The following is a 13756-nucleotide window of genomic DNA, read 5'->3' as shown; positions in this document are numbered from 1 at the left end:
TTGATAGCTGGCCACTATCAGCTTTCTTCGCCACATTTGCTTATGCACCCATTTGTCTTCAGTGATCCGTTCGACACCTCGTGATCACACAGGCTGGTATGCTGTTCCATGTGGGCTTTGTTGTTTCTGAGCTAGATGGCCGCTTGTTTACCTTCAAGCTTTTAAGACCCCAGACGCTATATCTTTTGATAGCCGGGCACCATCAACTTTCTTCACCACATTTGCTTATTCGCCCGCTTTGTCTTCAGTGGTTGTGTCGGGAAGGTGAGCATCATAGAATGGCAATTTACTAGAAGAAAGTATTCTTGTGTTGAGGGAGTACTTGAGTGGAGGCCCAATGTCCTTCTGCTGCTACCTTAATACTAAACCTATAAATGTAGGCTCATAGATCTATTTCCCCATCCTCATATAAATATATTTGCATACGTACATGTCTTTATCTAGACCTCTATAAATGCCCTTTTCCTCCCAGCTCTTTCCTCTTATGAAGCTAATCTGAGGTTCAGTTATGCAACCACCATAAATCATTGCATGAAAAGTAAGGTGTGTGTCTCTCCCTGGTCTCTTTGATTAATCAATTTTTAAGGAAATGCCAATATATGTTGTAATGCATTCCTTTGAGGTTCAAAAGCAAAAAGTTTTAAACAACCTGAATATCTAGTATAGGGCAATATTTTGTTATATTGATAGTGGGATACTATGCATATAGTCATTGAGATGACAATGTAAATTTATATTTATTCACCTGGAAAGGTTTTCATAATATCTGGAAAGGTACTATACTGAAGAAAACACATTATTAAATATATTTTAGTCTAACATTTTATTTAAATTCTTCATTAATGTGTGCATGTGTCTATTATTTGTCTCTATATACACATACACATTAGTACATAAATATAAAACACTTAAGATATACAGCAGATATATTTGGGTATTGGGATTCTGAGTGAACTTTTCTAAACTGTACTTCCTCTCCCTCAAAGTCAGATCTGCATTGATTGTAGACAGTTGAGTGTTTTGTATGTTGGATGCTGCCTTGCAAACAGGAGGTAATCAATATAATCAATAACTTCAATTGTTGGAAGGCTAGAGAGAATAAAACTTTCTGTCCCAACAACATAGCTATACAGAATTATCCATTCAATTTTTCCTATTCAAAGTTCTTGAAAAGTAAATAGAACTCCCAATTAATATTATTAATTTGGTCTTTAAAATTATGAAATCAGATTATTTCTTCCAGTTACATCTGGAGTAGTTCAAGATGATATTGAATTCATTTTATAAAATGGAAGCATTTGTCTATCATAAAAATCAGTAATGGCCTAGAAATCACAATTAGTTATTTGAATTAGACTTAAGAAACCAGAAAAATATATGTCTTAATGAATGTATTGTGGTCTACCAAGTGTAGAGGCTTAACAACATACTAAATTTGTATATTCCAAATGTGACTGGGCTTCCCAGTTGTGCCATTATCTAAAGAAAAACAAAAACCTTAGTGCCAATGTGCTTCCTTTTCATTGATTAAGTAGAAGATGCACTGAAAAATTTCCCTTGGAAAAGTGAATCCCACTATTTTCTACTGTGCATCATGATAAGTATGTCCAGGGTTCCAACTGTAAAATTCTGACACTAGTTACTCCCTAAGTGTGAGAACCGTAGAACTAGATTCTTTGCTGAGGTCTGACTTACAATTTATCAAAATATTTATTGTTTTCATTTATACTTAATTTTACATGATCACATAAAGCAAATGCTTATTTTTGAATATGAAGAGCTTATCTTCTAAATCTGAGTTTTTACCCTGGTGGTTCAAGAAATTACTTTTGACACTCACATATGAAGAATGGAGAAACCCAGTGGAGAAAGTTTATGCACATTTAAGGTATTATAGTATTAGCATTTACCTTTTGGTAACACTAGAAGAAATTTGGTTTCCTGCCTCGAATGCTGGAGTATTAAATATAACAAAGGCAATTGTTATTGTTGTTGTTCCTTGCCATCAAATCAGCTACAATTCATGGTCAGTGTATATGTAATAGGCCTGCCCCATCTTCGTGATTGTTGCTATGTTCTGAATCCACTGTTGGAGCTAGTGTCGATCCAGCTACTTTATAAGCATGATGCCCTCTTCTAGCAAGTTGTCTTTTCTGATGATGAGTAGATTTGGTAAATGAAAGGGGACCCGAGATGTAAATTTTTCTCTCTTAAGGTCTCCTTTTGGGGATTAGAAATCATGAAGTACCTTTCTTACCTCCTGTCATGTCGCTGTTGCATTTTACATCCCTGCTGCTGTGGGGATTCAGCTCAACAGGAAGAAAATGCCTGATATCTTATTTAATACCACACTCCTCTGCGTTGTCCTCTCTACTTTTCCTTGACGTGATGCGTTGGTAAAACTCCTGTCATTGCCCTTGCTTTTCAGCTTCGCTGCACATTTACTCTCAACAGGCTTAAATATGGCTAACATGGTTGAAATGATTTATGACGGTGGAGTGATGTCTTCATTTGCTCTATTCACATTCCTTTTTTACTAATGGTCTGGTGAACACCTAGTGTAGGTGCATTTTATTAGAGTGTATATATTCCCTCTAAATGCGGTTCCTAAGCTGAAAGAAATGGGCCATAATCATATAAAAATAAAGTATCTCTTTGTAGAATTTACAAGAAATGGAATGCCCTTCTTCCTGAGGCAATGTAAGGGACTTTTCCCCCCTTTCACTGTAAGTTTATTCTTTAAACAAATCTTGATTAAATATATAATATCAGCAGTCACTGTCATATATAAGAAAATTAATATTTTTCTGGAAAATTTCTTAGGGCAAGGAGTGAATCTCTTGAATCTTATAGCTATCAACAATTCTTTTATTCCTGTTGAGACAAAGAATTAGGTCCCTTGCCTCTAAAGATAGCTTATACTCCTAGTTCATAAAATTGCAATTAATAATGGTGAGCTAAGATCATTCTGGATTTGATGTACTGCCCTCTCATCATTGAAAGCGAGTCTTTAAATCTGCTCTTTAACAACTTATAAGGGTTTTTCACTGATTAATTTATCTGGCCGTAATCTAGAGGCTGACCTGGCATCTTCTAGGTCTTTCGTTCCATTAGGATAAGCAGCATCATTTTATAAGCAATAGATACCCTTCTTTATAGGTTTAGTTGGTAAGAAATTTCAACCACCAGCTATGAACATGCCACTGGGATTTATTTTGTTAACCTTTGAAAACACAGAAGATTTCGTCTTTGACTGAACTCTCTAAACATCAAATGAGGTTAAGAAGAGAACCAAAATTATTCTGACATTTGAACTTTTGGAGTGGCCAATCCATTTAAAGTAAGTACTCTCCTTCCTGAAGCATTTGGTGCTTCATCAAAAGTATGTGTCAGGTTCTTGAGAACACAAGTATCCCTTGTGGGGGAAAAACATTGGAATTCAAGTCATTGCTACTGGATTTTCAGACAGATATTATATGGGGGCCATAAGGCATCTTTTTATCCCTTTAATCTACTACCAAAAACAACAAAAATCACTGTCATTGAGCTCCTACACTTAGGATTTTTAAGACAGTAAATCTGTACTGGAGTAGACAGCTTCATCTTTCTCTGGTTGAGCAGCTAGTGGGTTTGAACCAACAACCTTGTAGTTAGCTGCCCAAGACCTAACTCCCAGTGCTATCAGGGCTCAGTATCCTGCTATTAGATCCCTACAATCCCTCTGAAGAAGCCTTTCTTCCACCCTGTGTGGTTTTGCCCACCAAGGTTCTCTGCAGGGAGTTTACTCATGGCCAAGTTCTTCTTGCCACCATCCAACCTTGGACTTGAAACCCTGAGTGTTTGGATGAGAGGATAGTGAAAAATACATGTGAAGTTAATTTATTCCTGGCATGGAAATCTAAATAGTCTATTAAGTCTTGCTTTTGGATTACCAGAGCATCATTGATTTCTACCCTCTTGGGCTTGAGTCACCACCAAGATTTTCAAGAAATCCCCTATTTCATCAGTGTAGTCACAATCAGTTTCTGTTGCTTTTCCTTCACCCCCACCCCAACATTTGCATTTCAAATATGATAAATCACTATTCCGTAATTGCTGCATTTTGAAAGAATTGGGCTATCCTCTGATAGTTCTTTACCTTCTAATCTTTTGATAGTAAAATGCAGTGAGATATACTATACTGCAATTTAAAGTGGGCATTTAGTGTCGATGGCATAGGAAAGTGTTCACTGAAATCTAACTTGCTGATGAAAAGGGCTGATGAAAAGTTCTGCTGGTTCTTCCTCACTCTCCGCACCCTCACCCAGTGCCATCCTGCCCTGGGGCCAAGGTGCTACACCCACTCTTGTTTCCTTTCTTTTTTCGAGTCTGGCTCATTCTTTTCTGAGCCAGGGCCTTTAGTCAAACCATTCCTTCCATTTTAAATTTACCTTCTTCACTTTCCTTATCAACAGGTGACATGTCCTTCCTGAAAGCTCAGCCGAAATCTGCTTTCTCAAGGGTACTTTATGCATTCAAGGTAGATCAGTTGGTCTTAAGAACCCTATCACCCAAATAATTTCCACGTAGGCGCTTGACAGCCATTTCACACTTCAGCTGCCTCATAAGGATTTTACCTCTTGGTCTGCAATCAGTGCTTCCCTAGCTTCTCCATTCAGCGTCAAGATCTTCCCAGTATCTCAACTGGGGATCAACCTTACTTTCCCTCTCTCGCAAAATATCTACTCCCAGTGGTTCGACTTTAAAGTCGATCTTGAATACATTCTCACTCTTCCACCTTGCGAACATTATGCTAGTCCTCATTTATTGCTAGGTCGACCTCAATTGCCTCCTATTTCAATCTTGCTAACTCTCTTTACCTACCACAAATATAACTGATTGCTTCAACTCTGCTGCTTAGAACTTCCAATGGCTTCTAATTCTACATAGGAACAAATATCCAAATTTCTGATTATGATCAGTAAGACCTTGCATAATTTCAAATTTATTTTTTAAAATTTATTATTAATTGGGAGCCAACACACACAGCATATCACTCCAAAGTCCAGTCACTCCAAGCATAACTGTACAACTGCCATCACAATCAGTTTCCAAACACTCTCTTTCTTCCTAGGCTTCTTGACATTGTCACTCTTTTACCAACTCTTCCCTCCACCCTCCATGAAATCCTTATTCTACTTGCTGTCCCAATAGGATCATCAATCCTGGGTTTCCTATACTGAAAACTAGAAAAAACATATAACACAACTTCAAGAGGGTGACCCCCTATGACATTTCAAATTTAAATGTCTTTCTTTTTCAGCCTCTGTCCCTCCATCCATCCCTCCTTTCCTTTTTTTCTCCCTTCCATTGGCAGCCTGCCTCGGAGCCACGTTATCTTTGCACAAGCTCTTTTCCCTGTGGGAGTGTTCTTCCCTGGAATTCCCCTGTTGGCTCTTTCTTGTCATGTCAGTCTCAGTTTGCATGTCTTTCCCTTTGGGATAACTTCCTTGATCATTGATTCTAAAAAATAGCCCCTCACGAATCTCTACGATATCAACTTCTTTTAAAGTGTCGATTTATACGTTGGGATTATCTTGCTCAAAGTTTGCAAAGATTCCATGAATCGCAAGGGCATGTTTTCACATCTAATATCTATAGCATTCCACTCAGCTATTACCCTTTCCGCACCCCTCTGTTAGTTATTATGTAACACGTTGCCACAAGTTAATGAATACTGCAGAAATAAGAGCTCATGATTCCATTTCTTGCGCAGAGTAAAAGGAATTTCAAGATGCTAGTTGAGGGAATTAACAATTAAAAATGGACATTGCTGTGGCTTCATGTTAAAGCTAGACTCCAAAAAGCCACCTTAGTAAACATGAGAGTTCTCTGAGTGGGAATGTTGGCGTGGGTCCCTCTTATATCGGTGAGCTCCTTGAGGGCAGGAACTGCCACACTTTCACCTTTGATATCTTTGGGGTTTTGTTTTTAATCTACCCCGTTGTCTGGGAGTTCAAGTGGAGTATCATTAGAGGGCTGTTAACATGAATAAAGTGCATGGTTTTAAAAGAACAACTTTAATGCTCAGGCTGTGAAATGGCTTCTGGAGTGCGTGAAGTAAACTCTATTTGCTTTGATTTAAAGGGAAGGCCTGTGAATATCTCAATGTCAATAAGGCGCCTGAGCAACATTTCACCCCATCTCATCTGCGAGCAAGCATGGCAGTGGGGAATGAGATGGAATTCTTATAGAAGCACTATCCTTTGGGAACATTACTGTTGGACTTCTGGTTTATGGTGCGTTGGGTTATTGGTTTGTTCACATTCCACTGCTGTCCAGGGCTTTCTGACTCATAACGACTCTATAGAGCAGGGTAGAACTGCCCTCTAAGGTTTCCGAATCTATATAGAAGATGACTGCCTTATATGTTTCCCAGAGTAATCTATACTAGCTATGAATTCTGATTACACAGTAATCATCAATGTAGTCAAGGTGCCAAGTCATTGGTGACATAACATCCCTCCCACAAAGTGAGTTTAGGGGAGTTCCCTCTAAAATGTAGCTAAAGAATGGTTCAGAAATCACCAAAGGAGTCATCATTATGCTATGACTTATATACAAGGACTCAGATCAAAAAAGCCACAGATTAAAAGGTCAATGATTCAAGCCCATCAGCTGTTTCTTTTTGAGAAAAATAAGGTTATCTGCTTCCATAGAGATTTATAGTCTCTGGAACCCTAAGAAGCAGTTCTCCCGTGTTGTAGAAGGTGGCTAAGAATCAGAATCAATTTGGGGCACCGGGTTTTATACTTCTCTCACAATAACTACAGGATGTATACCTTGTACATTCCTCTTATGGAAGGTAAGAAAAATTTGCTCGTTGTCGAAAAAGAAAGGAAGAAAGAAATCCTCCCTCGAAACATGAATTTTCTCACTATGATGGGACACTGATAGGGATCAGCCAATGTGCTAATTACTAGGAAGACCAAACATATATTTAGAAGATTACAGTATTACTGTTTTGATGTATAGAGCGTATACTTGTAATTTAAGGTGATTTTGTTATTTCTACTTATTGTATCCATGAAAAGGATGTCCCACTAATAGAATTACAAATAGCTAATCTTTTAAAGAACAATCTATTTCAATGTTCTTAATTAACAATTTTTAGGGTAATCAGGGTCTATCTCTATTTATCTATCTATCTCCCTACCTGCCTACCTATTCCTTTGTACTGATACAGCAGTATTATAGAAATACAGTTCTCAGGAAATTGTGATAGATTTTTCAGAAATACAAAAACTCTTTGGACAGAAGTTATAGATTTCTACTGATCATGTGTGGGCTGAAATATGCCCACAGAACCTACTTTGTTTGCCTTGCATGTTACTTTCTGATCATTATTAATTAACATTTAGAAATCAGAAGTTTTCACATAGAAATCCAGGTTTCCAGCTTTTTCTGAAAATTCAGGAAGTACTCAGAGAAGTTGTAGCACTCTAAAAAATTATGTGCCATTCAAACACTGGTGAAGCTGTGATTTTTAAACTGCAAATGGCAACAATTTAAGGGCTTCCATCCCTGCATTTTGATGTTTCTCTTCCATATCAAATGGTGTAAGGTGCAAGCACTGAAATGCTTACCCAGAATGCTCCCTGGCTTAATGGGACATTACATGCCATCTTATTCCACCTGCAATCCCTTTCCTCTCACCCCCACCTTCTATGTTATGTCAAATTTTCCTTCGTGGAGCTTTTCACATTTGGGTGTATTTTTATCCTCTCCTTGTTATGACCTTGATCCAGGCCATGTTTTCCTGACTCCAGGGCTGCTGAATGCATTTGGTATTTTAGCTCTCATCCACTCTTTTGCCTTAACGTCTCCTCCACCTGCCCCATTCCACTTTTCATGGCAGTTACAGCTTTGTATTCTCAAACCAGCCTTCAATATATTAGCCCTGCTGCAAACCTGCAGTGACAACCCAGAACTTATGTCCAACCATTTAACTTGCATCCATATTTCAGTCAGATTTCTCCCCTTTATTTTGAAGCTATGCACCCACAGAACCCTTTAGCCAACATGCCCATTTCATTCACCAGGACCAATATCCAATTCCTTGACTCTCAGCATCTCCTCTTCTGCACCTTTGCAAATAGGTGTTAACCACTGCCTTCAACACTGACACGTCCTGAAACTTTAAACCAAAATCATCCCTGATATTTTTTTAAAATCAAACAACAGTTTAGCTTAGTTAATAAATAATGTCTGCCTTCAGCATCATACTTCTTATGGGATCATATCAACAATAGAAAATCAAAAGGTTAGACACAAAGTTTAGGGAGCAATGAGTGTGTATCAACAAGCAAGAATGGCTGCACAGCCTGAAGAGTGTACTCAATGTCACAGAATTGTACATGGACGCATTATGATCTTGGTGCACCTTTTACTATATATATATTCAATAACAATGCAAATCAAACTAATGAAAAACTGGCCAACTTCAAACATTTGTGGAAAAATTCTATTAGCTTTTGATTCCATTTCCCCACTCCCACCCCAAGTCCATTTTTCTACAAATGTTCTGAAGCCACTGCGTATACATCACAGCTCAGCTTAAACAGGCAACCCAATATGTGACTGCAGAATCAATTCCAACCTTCTGAAGTGCTTGAAAAACATAAGCCTTCCAGTGAGCAGTCATGCCCTTACCATTTGCACCACCCAGAGACTTGGGCTGCTGATTTCAAAATCCTATTTTGATTCTTTAGCTATCTACAAACTGGGCTTCCCTAAGTTTGGTCTCTGAACTCTTATTCCAGAATCACTGGTCTTAAGTATTCATGAGGTTTACACTCCTGAATTAGAACTGAGACCCAGGAATGCGAGGAATCTAAAGTTTGAGAAGTCTAGATGTTCATGAAAACATGACTCCTGTAAAGCAGTGGAGTGTTAGAAGCAAAATAAAACAGATAATTTAAAAATAAGTGATTTTTAAATTCAGCCAGTGGTGTTTCTCAAACACATTAGTTTTAGCCTTGTTATTGATAACAGCTCTGACTTGGCTCTGAACAGCTCTTCAGTACTGAAAAGACAAGTCCAATCTGAGTCTACTGCCACCTGGGTTCGGACAGCTCTTTGTCCTTGGCAGCCCATCAAGTAGCTGCCATACCCCCAGGCGTCTTCATCTGATGTGGAGACGGAGGGCTGGTGAGAAGGGAACAAAAGCCAAACTCACCACCATCAAGGACCGTCCAGCTCAGCGTGATGCTGCAGGACTGTACTCGCAGGACAGAGTAGACCTGCCTCTGTGGGCTGAGCTTCATCTTCCTCCCTCAGAGTGGCCGGTGACTTCCAGCCTTGCAGTCAGGAGTCCCCCTCCTACCGCACCACAGCATCAGGGCTTCCTTATCGGAGGGACAGGGGCGGGTACAGGCAAACAGCTCACAAGTCAGGCAAGAGGAAGACAAATAAGTAAGTACAGGAGTCTTGTTTCTTTGTTTGTATTGCTCTCTGACACCCCATCTAGTCCTGGTTCAAGTAATGCCATGACGAATACATGTTGAATTATACGTATTCAATAAATTGACTGCAGTTTTGAAGAAGAGTAGCAAATAGGATTCAGGATAAGGATGATAGTTTCTTGTGGTTTTTTTCTTTTGCCTATTCATTCTGAGGCCAGGCACTATGCTCACAGGTTGGTGTGGATAATTTCAATAAGTACCTGTACCAACACTAGTCAACTATGCTTCTGGTTACCCACACTTTAGCAATGGAGCATTGGTATTTTCTAGAGTTCCAGAGAGAGGCAATGGAGGTATGATGTTTGAAGCCACTGCTTTTGCCATTCATGAGAAAACTTTTTGAACCATTTTAGAGCATCTCTTTATTTCTTCCTTTATTTTTTAAGAGGATAGAGTTAATGAATGATGGCGGAGTGGGTTACGTGTTGGGCTGCTAACTGCCAAGTCAGCCACTTGAAACCACCAGGGCTTCAAGAGAGAGGAGGTGCATTCTACCCCTGCAACGACACACAGTCTCCTTAGTAACTCTGCTCCAGCCTCCCTCGCACTTCAGGTTGAACTGCCCCAGTGGGAGGAGAAGCAGGTGACCGCTGTCGCAAGGCTATGGAATTAGAGGTTGTTACACCTTCATTCTGATCTCTTGGTTTGAAGGTGCCTGATGAATGGTGGCTTGAGACTACCAGAAATTTACCATTTGAATGCTCTGTTTGTTTTCTTATTGTGGACATAGTCTGGTAGGCGTGGTTCTGCCTTTATGAATGACTATTATTGAAAGATTTGCTTTATCACCAATGCCATCATTTGTGTAAATAGTGTCCAGTCACTAACAGTTGAACCTGTACAAGTCAACAGTTCATGAATTGTGGTCTGAAGCCACTCTATACTTGGATAATTTCCTTTTCTCAACAATATTTCAAATTCTTCACCATTGGCTAAATTAATTATACTATCGATAGAATTGCATTATGGTTCAGGGGGAGGATATATAATGTCCTGTATGATACAATGACAATGATGTCTCTACAATGAACCCAAGACATATATAAACCATAGATAAGTGAATGGATTTGGATCTTGCACTTAATTCTAGCCCTGGTCTAAGAACAATTAAGTTCTTATGAAATGGCCTTGTTTGGTATTCACTCTCCTGAAGAGATCACTGAAGATAGAGGTGTTATAGCCAAATGTGATGAAAAAAGCAGATGCTGCCTGGCTATTAGAAAGAATAGCATCTGGGGTCTTAAATGCTTGTCTTCAAATAAGTAGCCATCTTAGTGAGGCATCAACTAAATCCTCAGGGAAGAAGCACCCCAGACTCTGTGATCCAAGGACTGTAGACAATAAAATGCAAGTGAACATCCGGCTTGCAGCAGGCCCTGGCTGACAGTGGAAGCTTAAATCCATTTGCAGCATCCCCCAGGGATTAAGTCTCTTGGGAATGTCTTCTGACTGTAGCTGAAGGGTGTGAATAGCCTTGCTATCAGACAGAGAGCATTGTAAATGTCAATTATGGCAGATGTACTTAGATTAAAATGTAATACCTCATCATTTATTCCGTCTTTTGACCCATTTTAAGTTTGTTTCTGTTTTTAATATTTTCTGCTTTATTTTCAGTTGAGGTTTTCCTCTGTTTTGTCTGTTTGTTGCTGTTGGGCTGTTGGGTTGTTCACTTCCTGTTTGGGCTTTCTGTGATTTCATTGTCTATGAAATCCAGGATGTCAGTCTATAGAGACAGTAACTAGATTCACAATTACCTAGGGGCATGGCAGGGAAGGTTGGTGGGAGGTGGGGGGCATGAAGAGTTAACAATTAGTTCAAGAAAGAAGAAAATGTTCTGAAATTGATTGTGGTGATGATTGCACAGCTCTTCTTAATATGATTGAATGATTAACTTGTATGATATGTGAAGACAAAGCCAATAAAATAATTTAATTAAAAAAAAGATTTACAGTCTTAGAAATCCACAGGGAGTGGCTTAAGACAAAGAGGAGGAAAAGTAAATTCAAATGAACTTGTATTTTTCGGTGACAAACAAGTTTATGGCAACAAAAAAGAGAGAGAGAAACTTTAATGTTGCCTCTTTTTACTTTCAAAATCCATGTCTTGTGATTGTACAACTATTTTTGATATGATTAAACTTTTGAATTGCATTACCTGGGAGTTATATGCCAATAAAATGGTTTTAAAATGGCAAGAAAAGAAAAGTAACACACAGAGGCTCTTCTGCCCCGTCCTATCAGGGCACTGTGAGTTGGAATCAACTCGATAACATAGTGGATGGATTTAAATATTCATTGATAACCACTGGGGCAGTCACAGTAGTAAGGTGATTAAAGTTAAAAAGCAGAATTTGGGAAAAGACCCAACTTTCCATTTAACAGTCATGCAAGTCTGAGCAAGGTTCAGGGCCTCTCCTAAACTTTAGTTTCCTATCTGGAAAATGGGAACCGTCCTGCCTGCTCACGAGATTGCTGTGGGGACTACACAAGGGGATGTGAGAGCACACTGCACGACCAGGCACTGCCGTTACTGTTAGATTGCTCCAAATGTCAGCTATGCTCCTACAAAATATAGTGGTATTATTTTGAAGAGAGAAGTACAGAAATGACATTATCACACTATCATGAGGCAGGTCTACAAATTTTATGCTAAGGAATCTGAGGCTCAGAGAAGTTCTATAACATTCCAAAGTCAGACATCCAATAAATTATCTGTGCTGAGATTCAAAATCCACATCTGTCTCACTTCAAATGCTTTACCTTCCCCACGGTACTAGTTTACCCTTAAAAAAAAGTGGGTGAAGGGAGACATTGGTCAGTGTAAGATGTGAAAAAATAATAATAACATAAATTATCAAGGATTCATAAGGGATGGAGGGTGTGGGAGGGAGGGGAAAAATGAGAAGCTGATACCAAAGGCTCAAGTAGAAAGAAAATGCTTTTAAAATGATGATGGCAACAAAAGTACAAATGTGCTTGACACAATGGATGCATGTATGGATTGTGATAAGAGTTGTACTCTCCTTAATAAAATGATTTTTAAAAAACGGCCAACACATATACTTTTCCTTAATATTAAAAGACATTAATGTTCTAAAATGAACTCACCCGATAATTCCTAATTAAGATGTTGCTATCTAGCACCTGGCTCAATTTCCTCTTATGAAATATAGTCAACATAATTTGAGTGTAGCTTAGATGAAGTATCCAAATGGGATAAAGCAGGTCATCTTGGAAATTAGATTTCCTAGATTACAAAGAATTCAATGTCTAAATTGTATGTAATGGAAACTTTAACAAAGAAAAGAAAAGAAAATTCTTTAGGAAACATTTGACTGGTCTATCAATTACATGATAATTTCTATGTGATACCATGAAGCAATTAAATTTAAAATAACATACACATCACTGCTTTCATGGATTTGGGGTTCATGGGCAAAATGCAAGGCCATCTTTAACCCAAGTTCAACAGATTCATTTTATATTATTTTTGAAGGATTCTATGAGACTTTTAGTAAAAAGAAGGAGAACGATTTAGCCCTAAGGCTTTTTAAAGGAAATGATTCTGAGAACACTCCGTGTCTGTGTCAGTTCCTCATCCTGGAATAGAGCCTAAGAAAAGCACTTCCCGTAGTAAATTGGGTTGCTGGACAATTGGGTATAAAGAATGATCTAGAAGTTTGGAAAAGTAGTTTTTCTGTTTTTTACCCCTATAAACATATGCATGGAAGTGTTGTATTGACGTAAACACTGCAAAGGCATATATTTATGTAAGCATAGATCATATCTTGATGAATAATGAAAACTGTCTCCCTTTGGAACATGGTAGTTAGTTCACATCCTGTGAGGTCACAAAATTAGGTGTCAAATTCAAGTTCTGACATTTTTTAATTGTATTGTTTTAGGAAAATTATTTACACTCTTTAAGTCTGTTTTCTGACTTGTAAATTGGGAATCATAGCATCTTCCTAGGTTACTTGAATGATTCAAGGTAATTATCCCTAAGCATCAGTAAGCAGTCTTGTCACTGTTGGAGTTGTTCTGACTGTTTGGCAGCATGTGACTTCCTTATGACTTTAAAGAACGGTTTCCCAGAGTGGCACCGGCTTTAAGAGCTGTGCCTTTTTACAGGTTAGTGGATTGGTGAAATGGTGGAAAGGACCAGCATGCTTATGTAGGTAAAGCACCAGATCCGCTTCCTGTGAGAGGCGTTTAAGGCGTTCCCAGGGTCAAGGCGACAGAAGCAAACCCTCT

The 13756-nt window shown here is 38.6% G+C and overlaps 1 protein-coding gene across 1 annotated transcript in view; it reads right to left on the bottom strand.

The window, feature by feature from the left end:
* MDFIC2 (MyoD family inhibitor domain containing 2) overlaps positions 1-13756 on the bottom strand; it is a 166531-nt gene that overhangs the window by 139503 nt on the left and 13272 nt on the right. Inside the window, exon 3 of the mRNA XM_045290118.1 lies at positions 9218-9262. Within this exon, the coding sequence (XP_045146053.1) occupies positions 9218-9262 (45 nt within the window). The remainder of the gene's footprint in view (positions 1-9217; positions 9263-13756) is intronic.

Source organism: Echinops telfairi, unplaced genomic scaffold (genome assembly GCF_000313985.2).
Source record: "Echinops telfairi isolate 266 unplaced genomic scaffold, ASM31398v2 ScPeMD7_31;HRSCAF=116, whole genome shotgun sequence".
Classification (NCBI taxonomy): Eukaryota; Metazoa; Chordata; class Mammalia; order Afrosoricida; family Tenrecidae; genus Echinops; species Echinops telfairi.
This window is presented reverse-complemented; position numbering and strand designations above follow the sequence as displayed.